We start from the raw sequence: 20376 nt of genomic DNA, 5'->3' as shown, positions 1-20376 counted from the left end.
GAGTTATTTTATTATTTATTGCAGGAAGAAGCTGGTGATGTACTGGTAGAAGGCTCCCAAAGCGAGAATACCCTTGGAAATGTGTTCAACAGATGACAAATCTGTTCAAAAGCTTGTGGTGACAAATCATTGTGGACACATCATTAATACCCTGAAAACATTTTGCACAGATGGAATATTAACAAATGTTACTTTTGTGACTGGGACAACCAAAGTTTGTGCTCATCTTCCTATAATCCAGTGCTTCAGTTCACATATACTCGACTGCCTCTGTGATGAAGTATACTCAGTGTACATTTCTGATACAAAAATCGATTCTCATAGCCTGAAGTTAGTGATTGATTATTTTTATACAGGAGTAGTTGTAGCACCTAATGAACTTAAAAGTCAGTTTGATAACAGTGCTAAATTTTTTGACATCAATTTTGTGGCTGCAAGGAAAGATGTGAAGCAAGAAGGAATTTACTACACGTTACCCAACTACCCTGAAACAATATTACAGGAACTGTGGGACTCACGAATTGATCCTTCAAAGTGTGATGTTATATTTGTAACAAGTGGTTATGTTCAGCTGCAGGCTCACTCTTGCATTTTAGGTGCCTGCAGTTCCTATCTGCTACACATTTTTCAAGAACATCGAAAAGAAAAACAAAAACCATTTCTATTTGTGCTGCCAAATGTGACAGAAGATGACTTACAAATTGTACTTGAGTTTTGTTATAAAGGATTTGTGGTGATTAGCAATGAAAATTCAAGATCTGTGTACAAAACAGCAAAGCTTTTAGGTGTCGAAAATCTTTGTGAAAAACTTTCCTCAGCATTTCCATATGTTTTAGAAGTTATGCAAAAAGTTGTAAATTCAAGAGAACAGAGTAGGATAAGAACATCATTCGGGGCATGTGAGGAGTCTGGTATTGTAAGAAATCCCCTGCAGGACTTGTTTTATTCTCTGTTGCAGTGTGGTAATTTAGTTGATGTTTCTATATATGTGGAAAATTCAAAACTTGAAGCTCACCTCCTTATTTTAAGCATTTTTAGCACACTCTTCAGAAATATCACAAGCAAACTCAAAGACAAATTGAGCCATACAATCGTGCTGATTAGTGGCTTAAGAATCCAACATATACAAGCTTTCATTGATTATATATATAGGGGGGAAGCAGAATTTCCTGGCAGTGTGTCTGATTTCTGTAAATTCATGTCTGAATGGTTAGATTTTGATTTGCTCCCAGTGTGTGAGAAAAACAGCGTAACAACGCAGTACGATAATACGGACTCCGACACAGTTAATGAGACATCATCCAGTGAAAACGTCACAAACATATACTCAATGGAGAAGACTATATTCTCAGAGAATGAAGATACTGCTGAAGGAAAGGTAAGTTATGTAAAAATATTAATGATTCTGTTTTAATTGAACAAACACTAGATATTTTTATATAAACTTTGTGTGCAGGCGTACAAGAAGCTGTAGAGTTATGCAGTGAGTCAGTGATATGTAATAGCACACAGACTGATGTTAATGAAACAACTACAGCAAACAGAACAACAATGACGAAGTGTGACACAAAATAATTGGATGAGAGGCAAACCAACTGATTGGCAACAGATGAAGTTCAGAACTGTACAACAGAATTTGAAAAATGGCTCCACAGGAATAAAAGTAAATTTGCAATGGAGAAACATTAAGTATGGTGTTCCACAAGGTTTGGTGCTTGGCCCACTCCTGTTTTTAAACATAAATCATTTGCCAGAGACACAGGAGAACTCCAGGAACTATGATGTTTGCTGATGACACAAATATACTGATTAAGTGAAGCCAGACACAGACAAGAGAATAATGAAACAGGCTTACAGCTGGTTCACCGCAAACACTGAACGCTTCATCTTACAGAGACTCTTGTTCCAGATGAATAAAAGTTTAGTTCAGGTACCAGTTATGTAGTTCACGGGCACACAATGAAAGATGTAAGTCAAAATTCTCAGTTCAGCCCGATTGCACTTACAAGCCCCCTCTCATAGTATCGACCTGCTGAGGGGATTGCTAGCATACTTTCAATTGATGCTGTTTTATGATGCACCCTTCTGGGGAAAACCAGCTATGGTAAAAATGTATTGCTTCTACAAAAGTGTGCAGTAAGAATATTGTGTAAAAGTCAGTAACTCAACATCTTGCAGAAGCCTCTTCAAAAACCTTGCGGTTCTCACTCTTATGTGAAAATACATATGCTCCTTTATGGTCAGTAATAAGAGTGAATTTAGGATGAACTCAGAATATCTCTCTCTCTCTCTCTCTCTTTTTGCTGCACGGGGTAGCTGCGTTGTCTTAGGTGCCTTGTCACGGTTCGTGCGGCTCCCCTCATTGAATGTTCAAGTCCTCCCCCCTCAGGCATAGGTGTGTGTGATGTCCTTAGTGTAAGTTAGACTAAGTAGTGTGTAAGCTTAGGGACCGATGACCTCAGCATTTTGGTCCCATAAGATCTTACCAAAAATTCCCAAATTCTTTTCTTGTGCCTTTTTCCGACATCAACACAGGTCAACACAGTTAGGAATGGATTTGTCACGTTTAATTGGTGGAGTGACAAGATGCCATTCTCATCACCACTCCATTATCCCCTGGAACGGAATATGTGTAATCTAACTTTCTGCACACAAGTAAGCGAGCAAACATTTTATAAATATTTGGAAATCACCTGACTGAGGCAGGACTTTTGTACCAGCCCGGTATTCACCAAATAGGATAGGGGAAACTATGTAGAGACCACATTCACACTAGCCGGCACACTGACCCTCACCAGTCTGTGGCTGGCGCATCTCCCAATCCCAGAAGCAGTGCTCTGACATGCACAGCTCTCCAGGCAGGTAGCCTGAGTACTAGAAATAAAAGTAGTTTACATACAGACTATGTGTGTCTGTCTATGGATCAGAACAGAGTCTTACATTCTTCTGCAACAAACTGGTGGTAGACATAAGAAAGTAAATTGGAAATTCCCACCTATAGACTCAATTTATCAGAATATCTGGGCTTGGGAATACAAAGTCTGGTTAACAGTTATGTTCGTATTAAGCAGGTTTTAACTTTTCTAGTATACAGAAAGCTGATAATGGTCTCTCAAATCAGTGAAGTTACATAAATGCTTCATATGAAGTAGCAGAGAACACCAGTGACTGAGAAGTTGAGACTGGTGCTAGTAATGGCTTTTTTCCCAAAGTAGCTCTCTGTTCTTCTAACAAAAACTCTCTGGTAAGAGGTATCCAGACACCCCTGCGTAAAGTGGCATTGACCGCTAGCTCTCATGAGAGGCGGACCCACTGGTATAAAATGAGGTGAGGACTATTGTGTTATCGTAGACAAGCAGTAACAGCAGAATGGGTTGGTCAAGAAAGCTGAGTGACTTCAAATGTGGACTAGTCATTGGATGTCAACTTTCTAACAAATTCATCAGGGACATTTAGAACCTGCCCGTGTAGACTTGGTGATGTGATTGTAAACTGGAAACACAAAAGAATGACCACAGTTAAACATGACCAGACAGACCTTATGCACTTATGGAAAGGACTCGTCTAGAATTCCAGAGGGTGTTTGTACAAAATCTCAAGACATCACACGAGAGTTCCAAAGTGCTACCAGAAGTTCAGATAGTAAAAGGACTGTGTCTAGGGAGGTAAAAAGCATGGGGTATAATTGTTGGGCAGCTACTCATCATAAGCCACACATTCCTGTAGCAAGTGCTATGCAATATTTCATGTGGTGTAATGAGCAGTGCCACTGGACAGTGGATTGATTGATTGATCGATTGATTTCTTTATTAATCCATGTAACAATTTACATTGTGTGGATTTCGTCAGCAAAATCATATACATGATGGGAAACAAGTGATTTGTAGTGACAAATCATGCTGTAGTCAGTGACAGTCCAGTGAAAATGTTTGAGTTTGGTGAGTACCTGGAGACCCATTAACTCTCATCATGTGTAGTGCCTGTAATGAAATATGGAGGAGCTGGTGATTTTCACAGTTGGGGTGTGGTCCCTGTATTGCACTTAAGAAAATGCTACATGTAGAAGGATATGAACACATTACACAGCATTGCATACCATATACAGTAGGGGAGCAATTCAATGACGTTAATTGTATCTGCATGATTATGCATGAAGCATCATCTGTGAGGCAATGGTTTATTGGTTTATTGGCAGTAATATTCCTGAAATGGCATGGCCTGAACCCAATGGAACACCTTAGGGATGAGTTAGAATATCAACTTCGTTTGTAAACCCAGTGTCCAACGTCACCATCTTCTCTGGTTCTTGTGGAAGAATGGGCTGCCAGTTCTCCACAGACATTCAGACACCTCATTGAAAGTATACCTGCTATGTGGAATATTTAGCGGCTTATTTTCCTATTGGGGGTGAGAGGAATGGGCTGTTGAAAGAGTCCAGTAGTTGATATGTAGCTCTTGTATTTTATTGGATTTTCCAATTCTCTTACATTTTCTGTCGGTCGCTGTACAATATTGATGCTGTGAGGGTCCTGTTACTCAGTTCCCTGGAACTGTGAACCAGCTTCTCCCATGTGGACTTTCATCTGCAGTGTCAATTATACTGAAAGAGACTTTTTCTTCTGCATAGAGGAACAACACACCCAGAGGAGTTGAACTAGATGATTTCCTACATCATACAATCCTAACTTCTAATTGATTGACTTCATAAACTTAAAATCTTGTCTAGACTTTTGCACGAGTGTGTCTCACAAGAGACTTTGAACAACTTTTTACAATAAAATCTGAACTTCAGCTGTCTCTTTGGTGACGATTTCTTTGACATCCTGGAGGTCGTGTTCACTCCATACCATTTACCCGTGGCCCTGAGAAGCAAACACCTCCACCGAGCAGTTACAGGTGCCAGTCCACAGCCGTCAACGCTGGTAGCACAGGATTGGTGCAACTCTGATCTGCACAAACCATCAAAAATCTCCTAAAAGTGGGGTGCTTTCTACTTGTTAACTACCTTAACACACACACACACACACACACACACACACACACACACACACACACACACACACAAAATTGTTGGCCAATGTAGATCAAGAACAGCATGTTATACTTCAAGAGTTCAAGCTGTCTTGAAAAGAAAATGGTTCACACATCCCATATTAATGTCCACTAATAGGTCACTAAATGTTTTTGATTAGATGGTGTATGGCTCTGAGCACTATGGGACGTAACATTTATGGTCATCAGTCCCCTAGAACTTAGAACTACTTAAACCTAACTAACCTAAGGACATCACACAACACCCAGTCATTACGAGGCAGAGAAAATCCCTGACCCCGCCGGGAATCGAACCCGGAGATGGTGTATATATGAGGTTTGATCAAAAAGTAATGGGAAGTTTTTAATTTTGAGGGATTTGTAAATCTGATTTTCAGGTTTTTTTTTCTGTTTTTGGTACACATGTTCCTCATGTATGTATGAATTTTCAGCTGTTTTGAATGTTTAGTTTATTGTTGACAGCTGAAATGATTATACACAATTTAGAGAGCCCAGAAAATTTTTGCTTTTGAAATAGTTGGATCAAAGAATCAGCATTAATTTTTCCTTGCAAATGGAATAAAGTGTAGCACCACATTTGAAATGTTGACTTTGGCTTTTGGCAAGTCTACTATGGGTAAGACAAGAGCTTAAGAGTGGTATAAATATTTCAGAGAGGGTCGAGAAGACGTTGAAGAAGACATCAATTACAGGTAACAGTGGGGAAGAAGTACAGAAAATGGTTGTGGGAAATTGCCGAATCACCAACAGAGAGGTTGGGGATGCTGTCAGCCTATCCTTTGGCTCATGCCAAGCAATGTTTTGGGTGTTTTGGGCATGAAATGTGTAGCAGTACAGTTTCTTCCAAAATTGTTGAATTTCAACCATAAATGACATCATTCCGAAATTGTGGAATGAAGTCAACAATGATCCAGAACTTCTAAAGAAGGTTATAACAGGTGATGAAACATGAGGTGTTACATCGAAACCAAGGCCCAATCATCCCAATGGAGACTGCCTAAAGAGTCAAGGCCGGAAAAAAAAAAAAATATTTTTGACAAGTTTGATCATGTGAAGGTTCTTCTCACTCTTTTCCCCACGAGTTCCTGCCCGATGGTTGTACAGGCAATATGGAATACTACCTGGGAGTTGCGTGCCGATTGTGTGAAGCAATCTGAAGAAAATGACCAGAATTGTGACAAAAATGCTTGTGGAAATTCCATCACAATAATGATCCCACTCACACTTCAATGCTTGTTCGTGATTTTTCGGCAAAAAACAGTACCATTATGTTGCCTCAACCACCATATTCACCAGATGTGGCACCCTGCAGCTTCTTTCTAATCCTGATGCTGAAGAGAACCACAAAAGGATGCTGTTTTGCCACCATTGATGAGATAAGACACCATAACTTACAGTGAGTCCAGAAGTGCTTCCAAGATTGGAAAAAGCACTAGCACAAGTGTATTATATCTGGGGAGGATTACTTTGAAGGCGACAAAGTTGATTATTATGAATGAATAAAGACTCTTTAAGAAAAACAAAAATTCCTGTTACTTTTCAGTCACACCTCATATAAATGTATAAAGTCACCTAGAAGCGATTCCAGTAATTATCAGTGTATAATATTTGAACTAGTAATTTCAGTGTAGATTTCCTCAACTATGACCATGTCATTCCCATTACCTTTTTTCAATCCTAAGCGGGTAACTCTTATAACTGCCATCTGGTTTCTGTACAAATTGAAAATAGCCTTTCGCGCCCTGTATTTTACCCCTGCCACCTTCAGAATTTGAAAGAGAGTATTCCAGTCAACATTGTTAAAAGCTTTCTCTAAGTCTACATATGCTAGAAACATAGGTTTGTCTTTCCTTAATCTTTCTTCTAAGATAAGTCGTAGGGTCAGTATCGCCTCACGTGTTCCAATATTTCTATGGAATCCAAACTGACCTTCCCCGAGGTCGGCTTCTACCAGTTTTTCCATTTGTCTGTATAGAATTCACGTTAGTATATTGCAGCCGTGACTTATTAAATTGATAGTTTGGTAATTTTCACATCTGTCAACACCTGCTTTCTTTGGGATAGGAATTATTATATTCTTGTTGAAGTCTGAGGGTATTTCGCCTGTTTCATACATCTCGCCCACCAGATTGTAGAGTTTTGTCAGGACTGGCTCTCCCAAGGCTGTCAGTAGTTCTAATGGAATGTTGTCTACTCCCGGGGCCCGGTTTCGACTCAGGTCTTTCAGGGCTCTGTCAAACTCTTCACGCAGTATCATATCTCCCATTTCATCTTCATCTACATCCTCTTCCATTTCCATAATATTATCCTCAAGTACATCGCCCTTGTATAGACCCTCTATATACTCCTTCCACCTTTCTGCTTTTCCTTCTTTGCTTAGAACTGGGCTTACATCTGAGCTCTTGATATTCATACAAGTGGTTCTCTTTTCTCCAAAGGTCTCTTTAATTTTCCTGTAGGGAGTATCTATCTTACCCCTAGTGATGTAAGCCTCTACATCCTTACCTTTGTCCTCTAACCATCCCTGCTTAGCCAATTTGCACTTCCTGTTGATCTCTTTTTTGAGATGTTTCTATTCCTTTTTGCCTGCTTCATTTACTACATTTTTATATTTTCTCCTTTCATCAATTAAATTCAATATTTCTTCTGTTACCCAAGGATTTCTACTAGCGCTCGTCTTTTTACCTACTTGATCCTCTGATGCCTTCACTACTTCATCCCTCAAAGCTACCCATTCTTCTTCTACTGTATTTCTTTCCCCCATTCCTGGCAATTGTTCCCTTATGCTCTCCCTGAAACTCTGTACAACCACTAGTTTAGTCAGTTTATCCAGATTCCATCTCCTTAAATTCCCACCTTTTTGCAGTTTCTTCAGTTTTAATCTACAGTTCATAACCAATAGATTGTGGTCGGAGTCAACATCTGACCCTGGAAATGTCTTACAATTTAAAACCTGGTTCCTAAATCTCTGTCTTACCCTTATATAATCTGATACCTTCTAGTATCTCCAGGGTTCTTCCATGTATACAACCTTCTTTTATGATTCTTGAACCAAGTGTTAGCTATGATTAAGTTATGCTCTGTGCAAATTTCTACCAGGCGGCTTCCTCTTTCATTTATTACCCCCAATCCATATTCACCTACTAATTTCCTTGTCTCCCTTTTCCTACTATCGAATTCCAGTCACCCATGACTATTAAATTTTCGTCTCCCTTCACTACCTGAATAATTTCTTTTACTTCATCATACATTTCATCATCTGCAGAGCTAGTTGGCGTATAAACTTGTACTACTGTAGTAGGCGTGGGCTTTGTGTCTATCTTGGCCACAATAATGCGTTCGCTATGCTGTTTGTAGTAGCTAACCTGCACTCCTATTTTTTATTCATTATTAAACCTACTCCTGCATTACCCCTATCTGATTTTGTATTTATAACCCTGTATTCACCTGACCAAAAGTCTTGTTCCTCCTGCCACCGAACTTCACAAATTCCCACTATATCTAACTTTAACCTGTCCATTTCCCTTTTTAAATTTTCTAACCTACCTGCCCTATTAAGGGATCTGACATTCCACGCTCCGATCCGTAGAACGTCAGTTTTCTTTCTCCTGATAACGACGTCCTCTTGAGTAGTCCCCGCCCAGAGATCCGAATGGGGGACTATTTTACTTCCAGAATATTTTACCCAAGAGGACGCCATCATCATTTAACCATACAGTAAAGCTGCATGCCCTCGGGAAAAATTACGGCTGTACTTTCCCCTTGCTTTCAACCGTTCGCAGTACCAGCACAGGAAGGCTGATTTGGTTAGTGTCACAAGGCCAGATCAGTCAATCATCCAGACTGTTGCCCCTGCAACTACTGAAAAGGCTGCTGCCCCTCTTCAGGAACCACACGTTTGTCTGGCCTCTCAACAGATACCCCTCCGTTGTGGTTGCACCTACGGTATGGCTATCTGTATCGCTGAGGCATATGGTTTATGGGGGGGGGGGGGGGGGTAAATATGGGTAATACATTATTATTCATGTATAAATACGGGTAATACATGAATAATAATAATAATAAATAAGAATAATAATCAACAAAGAAACATAATGAATAAGAAAACAAACTAACTACTAGAAACAACACAGTCAATGCATTCTTCTAGCCAAGGCAGACACGAAGCCAACACCCACCATAATAGGACAAGTTTTTATGCCTACTAGCTCTGCAGGGGATGAAGAGATCGGAAGAATTTACGATTACATAAAGTAAATTATTCAGATAGTTACAGGAGACAAAAATTTTATTGTGATCGGGGCTCTGAAATTGCGCAGAAAGTAATTTAATCATTTCCAACATTTGGTTTAAGAATTGTGAAAGAGTGCTGTATTTGCATAAGAGACCTGGAGACACCAGAAGGTTTCATACAGATTATGTAACGGTAAGAAAGATATTTCGAACCTGATAACTGTCAAACATATTCGGGGGCAGGTGTGGACTCTGGGCAATTTTGATTAAAAATTCTGGATAACTCATAAGATACTAAATTTAATTGGCAAAGACGAATATATAAAAATGCAGCAAATAAAGCAAGTAAAAGAGAATACTGACCTCTGAACAATGAGACTGACAGAAAGTGCAAAATAGCAAAGCTAGAATTGCAGACTCAGAAATGCTGAACTGTACAAGCATGTATGACTAGCAGAAAGATAGATACCACCTGTAGTGAAACTAGGAAACTTTTGGAGAAATAAGAAGCAGCTGTATGAATGTCAACAGCTCAGATACTCAGCCATTACTAAGTAAAGAAAGAAAGGCTAAAAGGTGAAAGGAAGATACGAAAGAAATATACACTGAGGTGAAGTCGTGGGACGCCTCCTAATGTCACGGTGGACCTCCTTTTGCCGTGCGTAGTGCAGTAACTCGAGGTGGCGTGGACTTAGCAAGTTTTTTGAAGGGATATTGAGCTGTGTTGCCTCCTATATCCGTCCACAACTACAAAAGTGTTGCCGGTGCAGGATTTTGTGTGTGAACTGACCTCTCGATTGTGTCCTATAAATGTTCAATGGAACTCATGTTGGGTGTTCTGGACGGTCAGATAATTTGCGTGAATTACCTAGAATGTTCTGACATGGCACATTGTCACCCATAAAAATTCCATCATTGTTTGGGAACATAAAGCCCACAAATGGCTGCAAATGGTCTCTGAGTAGCCAGACATAACCATTTCTTGTTAATGATGGATTCAGTTGGACCAGAGGACCCAGTTCAATCCGTGTAAACACAACCCACAACCTAACGGAGCCACCACCAGCTCGCACAGTGCGTCCTCGACAGCCCGGATTCGCGAAGTCTGCGCCACACTCGAACCCTGGTATTATCTCTTACCGACTGAAATCGTAACTCATCTGAGCAGGCCACAGTTTTCCAGTCATCTAGGGTCCAACCAATCCGGTCACAAGCCCACGACAGGTGCTGCAGGTGACGTCACGCTGTCAGCAAAGGCACTGACGTCAGTCGTCTGCTGCCACAGCCCGTCAGTGCCACATTTTGCTGCACTGTCCTAACGGATACATTCATCATATAGCCGACACTGATTTCTATTTCGTGCAGTGTTGCTCGTCTGTCAGCACTGACGACATTACACAAATGCCGCTACTCTCGGTTGTTGGCCACTGCATTGTTTGTGGTGAGAGTTAATGGATGAAATCTGGTATTCTTGGCTCACTCTTTACACTGTGGATGTTTGACTATTGAATTCCCTAATGATTTCCAAAATAGATTGTTCCACACATCTAGCTCAAACTATCATTGCACGTTCAATGTCAGTTAATTCCCATTGTGTAGCCGTGATCGTTTTGGAAACCTTATTACACGAATAATCTGAGTACAAAAGACAGCTCTGCCAATGTACTGCCCTTGTACACCTCATGTACTCGATACTACCGGCATCTGTATGTCCGTATTGCTATCCCATCACTTTTGTCGTCCCAGCACACAGAGGAAATGAAATTGGAGACAATTTAATGGAAAGGGATGGAAAAGTTGGCGAGGTAAGAGGTGTCATATTACGGGAAGAATTTAATAGAGCACTGAATGACTAAAGTTGACAAAAGGCACCTGCAGTAGACATCGTTTCCTCAGTGCTATTGAGATTCTTGGAACAGCCAGGCATGACAAAATATTCCAACTGCTGTGCGTGACATATGAGACCGGTGAAATGCCTATAGCATACATGAAAAAAAATTAATAATTCAAGTTCCAAAATGGCAGATGCTGACACGTGTGAATGTTACTGAAGCATTAGTTTAATGAGTCATAGTTGTAAAATAATGACAAGAACTGTTTAAAAAAGAATTGAGGAACTGGTAGAATCCAATCTTGTGGAAGATCAGTTTGTATTCCAGAGATTTGTAGGAAAATACAAGTAAGGTAGTTACATGTTCCGTAGATAATTTAAATGATTTCTTTTATCGAAATGGTGTGGAATGACTTAGTTTACAGGGCATGTATAGATGATGAGTGTTAATTTAAACAAACACATCTTGTCCTACTCATGCAACTACATATAAAAACAAAGGTTTTTTTCTTTTACATGTTACCAGTTTTTAAACAGGAATTGCAATACTTTATGTAAAAACAGCAATACTGAACTGATGACCCACCATAGAAGACAGACTGGATAATGGCAAAGCTACATTTATAACGTTTGTAGATTTAGAGAAAGCTTAAGATAATATTGTGCCATACACTTCTCTGAAATTTTGAACCTAGCAGGGATAAAATAGGCTCACAGGCAGCAAGGTGCTATCCACAATTTGCACAACAGCTGGACTGCAATCGCAAGAACTGAACATAAAAGGGAATAAGCATTAGTTGAGAAGGGAGGGAGACGGGCTTGTGGACTGTTCTCAGTGTATTCAGCCTGTAGATTGAGGAAGAAGTAAAGGAAACCAAGGGGATATTTGGAGAAGGAATTAAAGTCCAGGGAGAAAAAATAAAAACTTTGAGGTTTGGATGATCAGTTGAATGGAAGTTTGCTGATAGCAGGCTATAAAATTAATATAATCATAAGTGAAACAGTGGTAACAGAATGTAATCAGATTAATTCAGCTGAGGACAAGGGAATTAGATTAGGAAATGTGATACTAAAAATAGTTGATGAATTTTGATAATTAGGCAGCAAAATAACTGATGATAGCAGAATTAGAGAAGATATAAAATGGTGACTAGCAATACAAGAAAGTATTTTTGAAAAGGAAGAATTCGTTAACATCATATAAATTTAAATGTTAGGTAAAGTTTACTGAAGGTATTTTTCTGGAGTGTAGTCCTCCACAGAAGTGAAACACAGGGGATAAGGTGTTCAGACAAGAATAGAAGCTTTTGAAAAATGATGCTACAGAAGAATGCTGAAGATTAGATGAACGAGTTGAATAACTAATAAAGATGTACTAAATCATATTAGGGAGAAAAGAAATTTATGGCACAACTTTACAAGAAGGGATTGGTTGATAAAAAACACGCTAAGATGTCAGTGAATCATCTATCTGTTAATGGAGGTTCAAATAGACAGGAGTTGCAGTAACTAGTTGGATATGAAGAGGCTTGCACAGGACAGACTTGCATTACACCAGTATTCAGACTGAACATTGCAACTACAATAACTTGCATTTTGCTCTGCTTGTGCCTTCAATGTCAAATTGGTAAATTAGGATCATAGACCCAATGTTTCTAGTCATATGGTCCCTAGAAGAAACTTTTGATATATTTTTGTGAACCTTTGTGATGACCAGGAGAGCCAAGGATTCTTGTAGTTCATGACAAGCACTATCCATCATGCACAATGAGGATGTAAATTAGTGCTGGTGCACTGTCTTCTGGAAAATAATTAATTGTGATAAATACTGTGTGATTATAGAGGAATGTATGCAAATACTGTAATGAATCACTTTCAGCATCCCAGTTTTGTTCTCTAGCTGAATATGTCTCTGGTCTCTCTCTCTCTCTCTATTTTTCCCAAAGTTTTTGCTAGCCTCCTTTTTTACGCATAATCTGTGTGCCTATCTTGATCGGTTTTAACATGTGAATAGGTTTCCTGTCAGCTACTTTCACAAATCTCTTTTCACTGACCTGCCATAGCCCATCCATTAGAGGAGTCATTATGCTCTAAAGTTTCTTTGATTAACTTTTATTAGTCCTTTCTTTATAAAAACAGCTGGTTTGTCTCAAGCTCTATCTTTTTTTATACCCTTCATGGTATACTTTTTATTTACCTTCTGTAATTGTGATTTTCAGTTAGTGTATATAAAAAGGAAAGGTACTTCAAAGAGGGATAAACAGCACAGTTTCTCTCATTTACAGGCATCACTACCTGACACACGGCCTATTTCAGAAGAAGAAGAAGAAGAAGAAGAAGAAGATGATGATGAAGAAATCCTGGACAACTTTAATGAATATCAAAACAATTTGGGGCTGGTGTGTCACAGTTGCAATGAGACATTTCCAAATCGGCAGCAGTTTAGACAGCATCTGAAAATTCATCCTGATGCTAAAATGATGAAATGTAAATATTGTGGCAAAGGCTTTGAAAAACCCAGTCAGATGAGACTGCATATTCGGATTCACACTGGATCGAAGCCATTTCAGTGTGACGTGTGTGGTATGAGGTTTGCTGCAAAAAGTTCACTCACTAAACACAGAAAAACTCATACAAAAGACAAGTCGGTGTTGTATGCTTGTGATGTGTGCAATAAATCCTTTAGTCGAAAGGAGTACGTGACAGAACACTTACGAACTCACACTGGCAGTAAACCGTACGAATGCTCCATATGTCATAAAGCATTCGTCGGAAGGACAGGTCTCAATCATCATAAAAAAATTCACACAGACAACAATTCTAGGAAAAGTACTGTGTGTGAGATATGTGGTAAAAACTTTACACGTCACGCACTGTGGACACACATGAAATCGCACAATAAAACTCACCGTTGTGAACTTTGCGGTAACTTATTTTCAACTAAAACTGCTTTAAAAATACATATTGCTGGCTCTCACTTAGGTCATATGAGCCACCAGTGTGATATCTGTGGAAAAGGTTTTATGCAGAAGAACCACCTTCTACGGCATATGGACACACATATAAGAGAAGGTCAAGATGAAGACAAATTTTCATGTGACAGCTGTGAAAAGAAGTACAAAACTGAAGAAAAACTGATTTCTCACAGAATTCGTGAGCATTCTAAACCTGGTGAACGCCCCTACTCGTGTAATATATGTAACAAGAAGTTTTCAGGTCGCAGCACAGTGATTTACCATCGGCGAACCCACACCGGTGAACAACCACACGAGTGCACCACTTGCGGCAAAACCTTCACTCGCCCTGACGCACTGCGACAGCACACACGTTCCCACACAAATGAACGGAAGTTTACCTGTTCAGTATGTAACAAGAAATGTTCCAGCAGAGATACGCTAAACAAGCACCTCCGGTCCCACAAGGGCACAGAAGACAAAGGTGATACCACTAATGCTGATAATGTTCCAGCTGACGAATGTGAGAGAGTGTGTTCGCTAGACAGAGACCAGTGTTCACATTCCACACTGCACACATCCTCGAGACCCCATCGCTGCAACATTTGCCGAAAATCATTTCGTTACCGTGACAGTTTAGTTAAGCATACCCAGATACACTCGTCAGTTAGCCTGCAGCTACCAGGAGCAAATGAATTACCCAGTCTATTTTCATTTCATATGTGTGAGCAATCATACACGCAGGACTGTGATGAAGAAACTCAGAAAAATACCAGTTTTTGCACTGTAACTGAATTGTTAAACCACAATGAAGCACAAGAATTAAGTGTCTCTTCAGCAGCCGTAACTGATAGCAGTCTTGTTTCTGAACTGAAAAATACTGCTTCAGGATCAGTAGCAACGCGGAGGCCGTTCAGTATAACTATTGATGGAAATCTGTGCTGCAATTCTGATGTGTTGTTACCTACTGATGATAGTATAGTAGCATTAGTGCCTGCTCTTTCACAAGAAGTGTCTGATCCCATTGCAAAAGACCCACACAATGACAAAGATCAAAGCACTGCAATTACAGAACAATCTCCTGCAGTTCCAACAACAGACAGTGATAATGTACCACAATCGGAGCCATGTTTCTCAACAATACTTTCAAAGTCGTTTGAACTCCAGGCCATCTGATGTTTGATATACATTTTCTTCAGGGCATAAAAAATGACTGTAGACTTGAAATTATTCTTTTTGTAACTTTCTATAAAATGTTTTCAGAGTACACTTTTATGCTCTCAAATTTTATTTCACCTGTAATAATCTCCCAAAGTGCATAGTGGCAGTAATACACAAAGTACAGTACAGCTTTTAACACATTCTTTATTAAAATCAAGGTATAAAAAGTAACCCTACTTGAGTGTATCACTGAAAAGATTGTCTTTTTCTCTTACTCAATCAAACAGTATCAGCCATGTACCATTTACTGCAAAAAGTTACAACTTCAAAGCAAAAGGAGTGCACCGATGTGTGCATCTGAAGAGTTGGTAACATACAAGAAATGCTCTGGAAGACCAGGTGAGGCACTTCTGGTTAGCTGCCGGCAAGAAAACTGCTCTCAGAGGGCAAGAGCCAACACTGAAATGCAGACCCACAGACAATTTTAATCTGTCAGAACATTTCATTAACTGTACGCTCACCACTGCAAGGTACCAACTCTCACTGTACAAGCTCCTGTAATGAGTGTGAGACGCTGGGTAGAAATCATCTGATTGCATACATCGTGCACCTACTGACCTGATGGCATTTCTGTAAAAATGGGGTAATGTAAACCACGAATTATTCAAAATTAAAGTCATGACTGGTATAAGTTTTGAACTCTCTCTCTCTCTCTCTCTCTCTGTCTCTCTCTCTCTCTCTCTCTCTCTCTCTCTCTCTGTCTCTCTCTCTCTCTCTCTCTCTCTGTCTCCACCCCCCCCCCCCCCTTTTCTCCAATCTCCATACCCATTATTCGCAAACCACATGGATCACTGGACTCACATTTGGGAGGACAACGGTTCAAATCCAAATGCCACCATCCCAACTTAGGTTTTCCACGATTTTCCTAAATCACTCCAGGCAAACACAAGGATGGTTCCTTTGAAAGGGCACAGATGATTTCCTTCCCCATCTTTGATTCACTCCGAGCTTGCAACCCATCTCTAATGACCTCAATGTCAATGGAACGTTAAGTCCTGATCTTCCTTCCACAAATAAATGTGAAGTGCATAGCAGAGAGTGCGTCCCACTGTGCCATGTATTCTGTAGACATTCATACTACCCTCCATTTTATATGTTCTGTATCCCCTGTTAGTCATATATTGTAGGGTATCACCCACTCGAGCAAGATCCTAAGTGTTACATGAGCATCTCCTATAAGACTGACTACGTTTTTCCAGTATTCTACCAACAGGCCAGACTCTGCCACTTTCTTTACCTAAAATTATAATTACAATTTGTACCCACAGAATTTGTTATATCCAGTAATTTGAATGAGTTGCCTGATTCTAGCTGCAACTCACTGATATTGTAGTCATAGCATACTATGCTTCTGTGTTTAATGAAGTGAATTCATTTATATTACTGAAAATTTAAGGCAAGTTGCCAACCTTTGTACCATTTTGAAATTTTATCAAGATCTGATGGAATATCGTCTGGAATGTCCCAGGGAATTGTGAGAGGTCCGCTGTTGTTCTCTATATAGATAAATAATTTGGCAGACAGGGTGTTGGAAAAATGTAAGTTAATGTCGACGAGGAGGAAGAACAAACCTGTAATGTTCAGATACAGTATTACTAGTGTCCTGCTTGACACAATCAAGTTGTTTAAATATCTGGGTGTAACGTTGCAAAGCGGTACGAGGTGGGAAAACTGTGGTAGGGAAGGCAGATGGTAGACTTTGGTTTATTGGGAGAATTTTAGGAAAGTGTAGTTCATCTATAAAGGAGACTGCATATAGGACACTGGTGCGACCAATTCCTAAGTACTGCTCAAGTATTTGGGATCCGTACCAGGTCAGATTGATTAAAGATGTCAAAGCAGCTCAGAGGCGGGCTGCTAGATTTGTTACCAGTAGGTTCAAACAAGTAAGTGTTACAGAGATATGTTGGGGACTCCAGCTGACTGCTGGATAATTGTACTGGTACCATCAGACATTGCACACACGGACCACGAAGATACGATACGAAAAATTAGGGCCAGTACGGAGGCGTACAGACAGTCATTTTTCCCTCACTCTGTTTGTGAGTGAAACAGAAGGAAAGTGACAAGTAGTGGTACAGGGTACCATCCGCCACACACCATACAGTGGCTTGCGGAATATCTATGTAGATGTAGAATATTTCTGCAGCTATTTCAGATTGTTACACATAATGAAGAACTATAATCTGAAGCTACTGTTAATATTATTCACCAGATCATATATGAATAGCAATGGCTCCAACTTGCTTCCCTGGGGCACATTTCAGTCACTTTTAATTGATTATAGTGAATATCACACACACACACACACACACACACACACACACACACACACACACAGAGAGAGAGAGAGAGAGAGAGAGAGAGAGAGAGAGAGAGAGACAGATACTTCCATCAGAGACAGGTACAACAAAAAGATTGCTAATTACTTAATCATTAAGACAAAAGGCTTTCTTCTGCGTTAGACAACATACACACACACATACACACACACACACACACACACACACACACACACATTCACATGAATGAAATTCACACTACATGACCACCTGGTCATTTAGAAAGACAGAACCATACACACAAAGAAAAAAACACAAAGACAAGACAAACGACAATGGAATTCTGTTGGGATAGGCACCAGAAATCAGTGCGCATAAATACTGGCTCTCTAATCAATGTTAACCTTTGGCATTGGCCTTGTGGCTGCCATAAGTTCGTAGATGTTGAAGCTGATTGAACACACACACACACACACACACACACACACACACACACACACACACCTGACAATTCACAACCTAGTTGAAGGCCATCTCTCTCAGTTGCTGGCAAAGAAGTCCCACTTCTGGACTCTTCCTTATGTACAGTACAAAGGTGGGACTCCACAGTGACATCGAAGCCTCTCAGCACCAACTTGCATCATCAATGATACTTCACAACGACACCATGAGGTGTGTGGGCAGTTCATGCTCTGATAGCCTAGATGTAATCTTCCCCAACAGTAGGTCACTGGTGTCTAAGCCCAAATGGTGCCACCCACGTCTGGTGGCAGATGCAGAGATGACCACACCATATCAAGCAGCAGACCCAGTGCCCCCAGAGAAGATTCCTACTCGTGTTGACCACCACACAGGACAGCCGTTAACTTCTGTACCTGCCTTCAGTGGGCAGGTTACCTCTTCTGACACTGGATGTGCAGGAAGATGTGCCAACTGTTGGTTAATGAAGACATGTCACTTCCCGGAGCAACTCAACCTCTGCCCTAGCAAAAGACGGGGATGCTGCTTCTGGCCAGTGTACCCAGTTCTCTTCATTGGCTGCCTCCATATGTTTGCAACAGAGATGAACTACAGGTCCACTTGTGGTGGTGAGGTCACAATGGCATACATGACAGCAGAACATCTGGCCCGCCACCAGATCTCCGTCAGGCCCGATTGCCAGCTAGGAGTTGGGACAGTTGGGGTGGCTCCTTCAGTGGAAGGGTGACAACCTGTACACTCTTGATTGCAGGTCCCCCAACTTGAAGGGGGTGTTGTGAAAGAGGGCTGAGAACTCCTTCTAGCCCTGGTGCAGTCTCCAGTCTGTAGATTGAATAGTGATTTTGTGAGTCATTTCTGCTAGCATTCTTGTGGATACGTGTTATCTATGCTTTTTTCTAACCACTGGGTAGAGTTATTTCTATGGAATATTATGAGAGGCGGAGCAGACTCGGCTTCCAAATTCTGTATAGGTTCTGATACTGATTGCATCAGGCCCTGGAGCCTTGTTTGGTTTAGATGTTTCCCAACACCACTAACAATAATACCTGTATTGCTCGTGTTGTCAAGTTGTGCAGTTTTTGTCCTGTTTCCTTCTGGTTTATGCAGGTACAAAGGCACATCCGAAAGCTCCCTTCAAATTTCTGCTTTATAAAATTCAGTTACTATTAACAGGAACATGGGGAAAAAAGAATTCTCTTTGTTTGTGCCCTAATGTGTGACACTACGGATGAAATATTTTTTCTCGTTTATGAGTAGCCCCGTATGTCAGGACCTTTAGTTCGTGCACATAAATTCGACCACTGCTAAATTCCGGTATCTTACTGGGAAAAATGTCACGGTACGGTTGGTTTTTACGGGTTTTCATTTGTTAAATTACCATACGTAGTAGAAAAAATATGATGGAGTATTCCTTACCACAAGGTGCAATGCAGAGCAATTTCCGGTAATGTAAAACTATGTCACAGTAGCTTCCATGCTCTTGAGGAGGAATACTTCCACTGGGAGGAAGGTAGTGTGTAGAAAATGTGAGGGGGGACACCTCTCTCATTAGAATGGACTCGAGCATAAAGGAGTCAGTACAAGTGCATGCAAGAACCGTAAGATTGCACCTTTAAAAATATACCATGAGAAACATGGTTATAAATATTCTGTGGCTTTAGTTAGAAGCAGCCAAATAAAAAGTACAAAAGAGAAATTAGGTCACAAAGTAAAGAAAAAGACAAGTCTATAAGTAGGAGTGCTACCCCAGCACCTGTGCCCACGGTGGGGTGTGGGGCAGTTCTCGTACAGTGCACCTCGCTGACATCTTGCAGCTCTGCCATCACTCCAGGTACAGTCACTGTCTGGATTGTGGTGCGGACATTTTTGGTCCCCACTTCGTGACTGGCTCACATTTTAAATAAGCCACAGCTACAGTATATTTTGGTCTAGCAGCTCGAGTCAATTGCAAAAGATCGTGAGACCCAATTGCCTATAATCAGTGGTGCGACCCAGTGCTGATAGTTTGTACTTGAAAGAGTGCTGCAGCACAACAGTGCTATACCTAAGTCCCATGTGACAGCATAAAAAAAATCTTGTACATTATACCAATGTACTTGATAACGCCAAGCTCACTTTCTAACCTCAATTGTGTCATTTAGAAATGTGTCAGAAAGGGAAAACCACTATGATGGTGACAGTGACAGATTCCTAGTTTTGGTGCCACACACAACATACAGGAAGAATTCTGAGAGTAATAATAATAATAATAATAATAAAATGCACATGGTAAATAATTTCTGGCAAACAGTATAGAGTAATTTTAGACGGAGAACATCACCAC

The 20376-nt window shown here is 40.4% G+C and overlaps 1 protein-coding gene across 3 annotated transcripts in view; it reads left to right on the top strand.

Moving 5' to 3' along the window:
* Window positions 1–15342, top strand: part of LOC126416489 (uncharacterized) — a 75377-nt gene extending 60035 nt beyond the window's left edge. For 2 of the 3 annotated variants that reach the window (XM_050084226.1, XM_050084227.1), the window contains 2 exons: window positions 25–1378; window positions 13402–15342. In XM_050084226.1, coding sequence (XP_049940183.1) covers window positions 80–1378; window positions 13402–15246 — 3144 coding nt within the window. In that variant the 5' untranslated portion in view covers window positions 25–79 and the 3' untranslated portion in view covers window positions 15247–15342. Of the gene's footprint in view, window positions 1–24; window positions 1379–1456; window positions 1717–13401 lie in introns of those variants that run through there. The other variant, XM_050084228.1, reaches the window with a different exon arrangement.
* The last annotated feature ends 5034 nt before the right edge of the window (window positions 15343–20376 follow it).

The sequence above is a fragment of the Schistocerca serialis genome, chromosome 8 (genome assembly GCF_023864345.2).
Source record: "Schistocerca serialis cubense isolate TAMUIC-IGC-003099 chromosome 8, iqSchSeri2.2, whole genome shotgun sequence".
In the NCBI taxonomy this organism is placed as follows: domain Eukaryota; kingdom Metazoa; phylum Arthropoda; class Insecta; order Orthoptera; family Acrididae; genus Schistocerca; species Schistocerca serialis.
The sequence above is the reverse complement of the archived record's forward strand: the minus strand, read 5'-3'. Positions and strand labels throughout refer to the sequence as shown.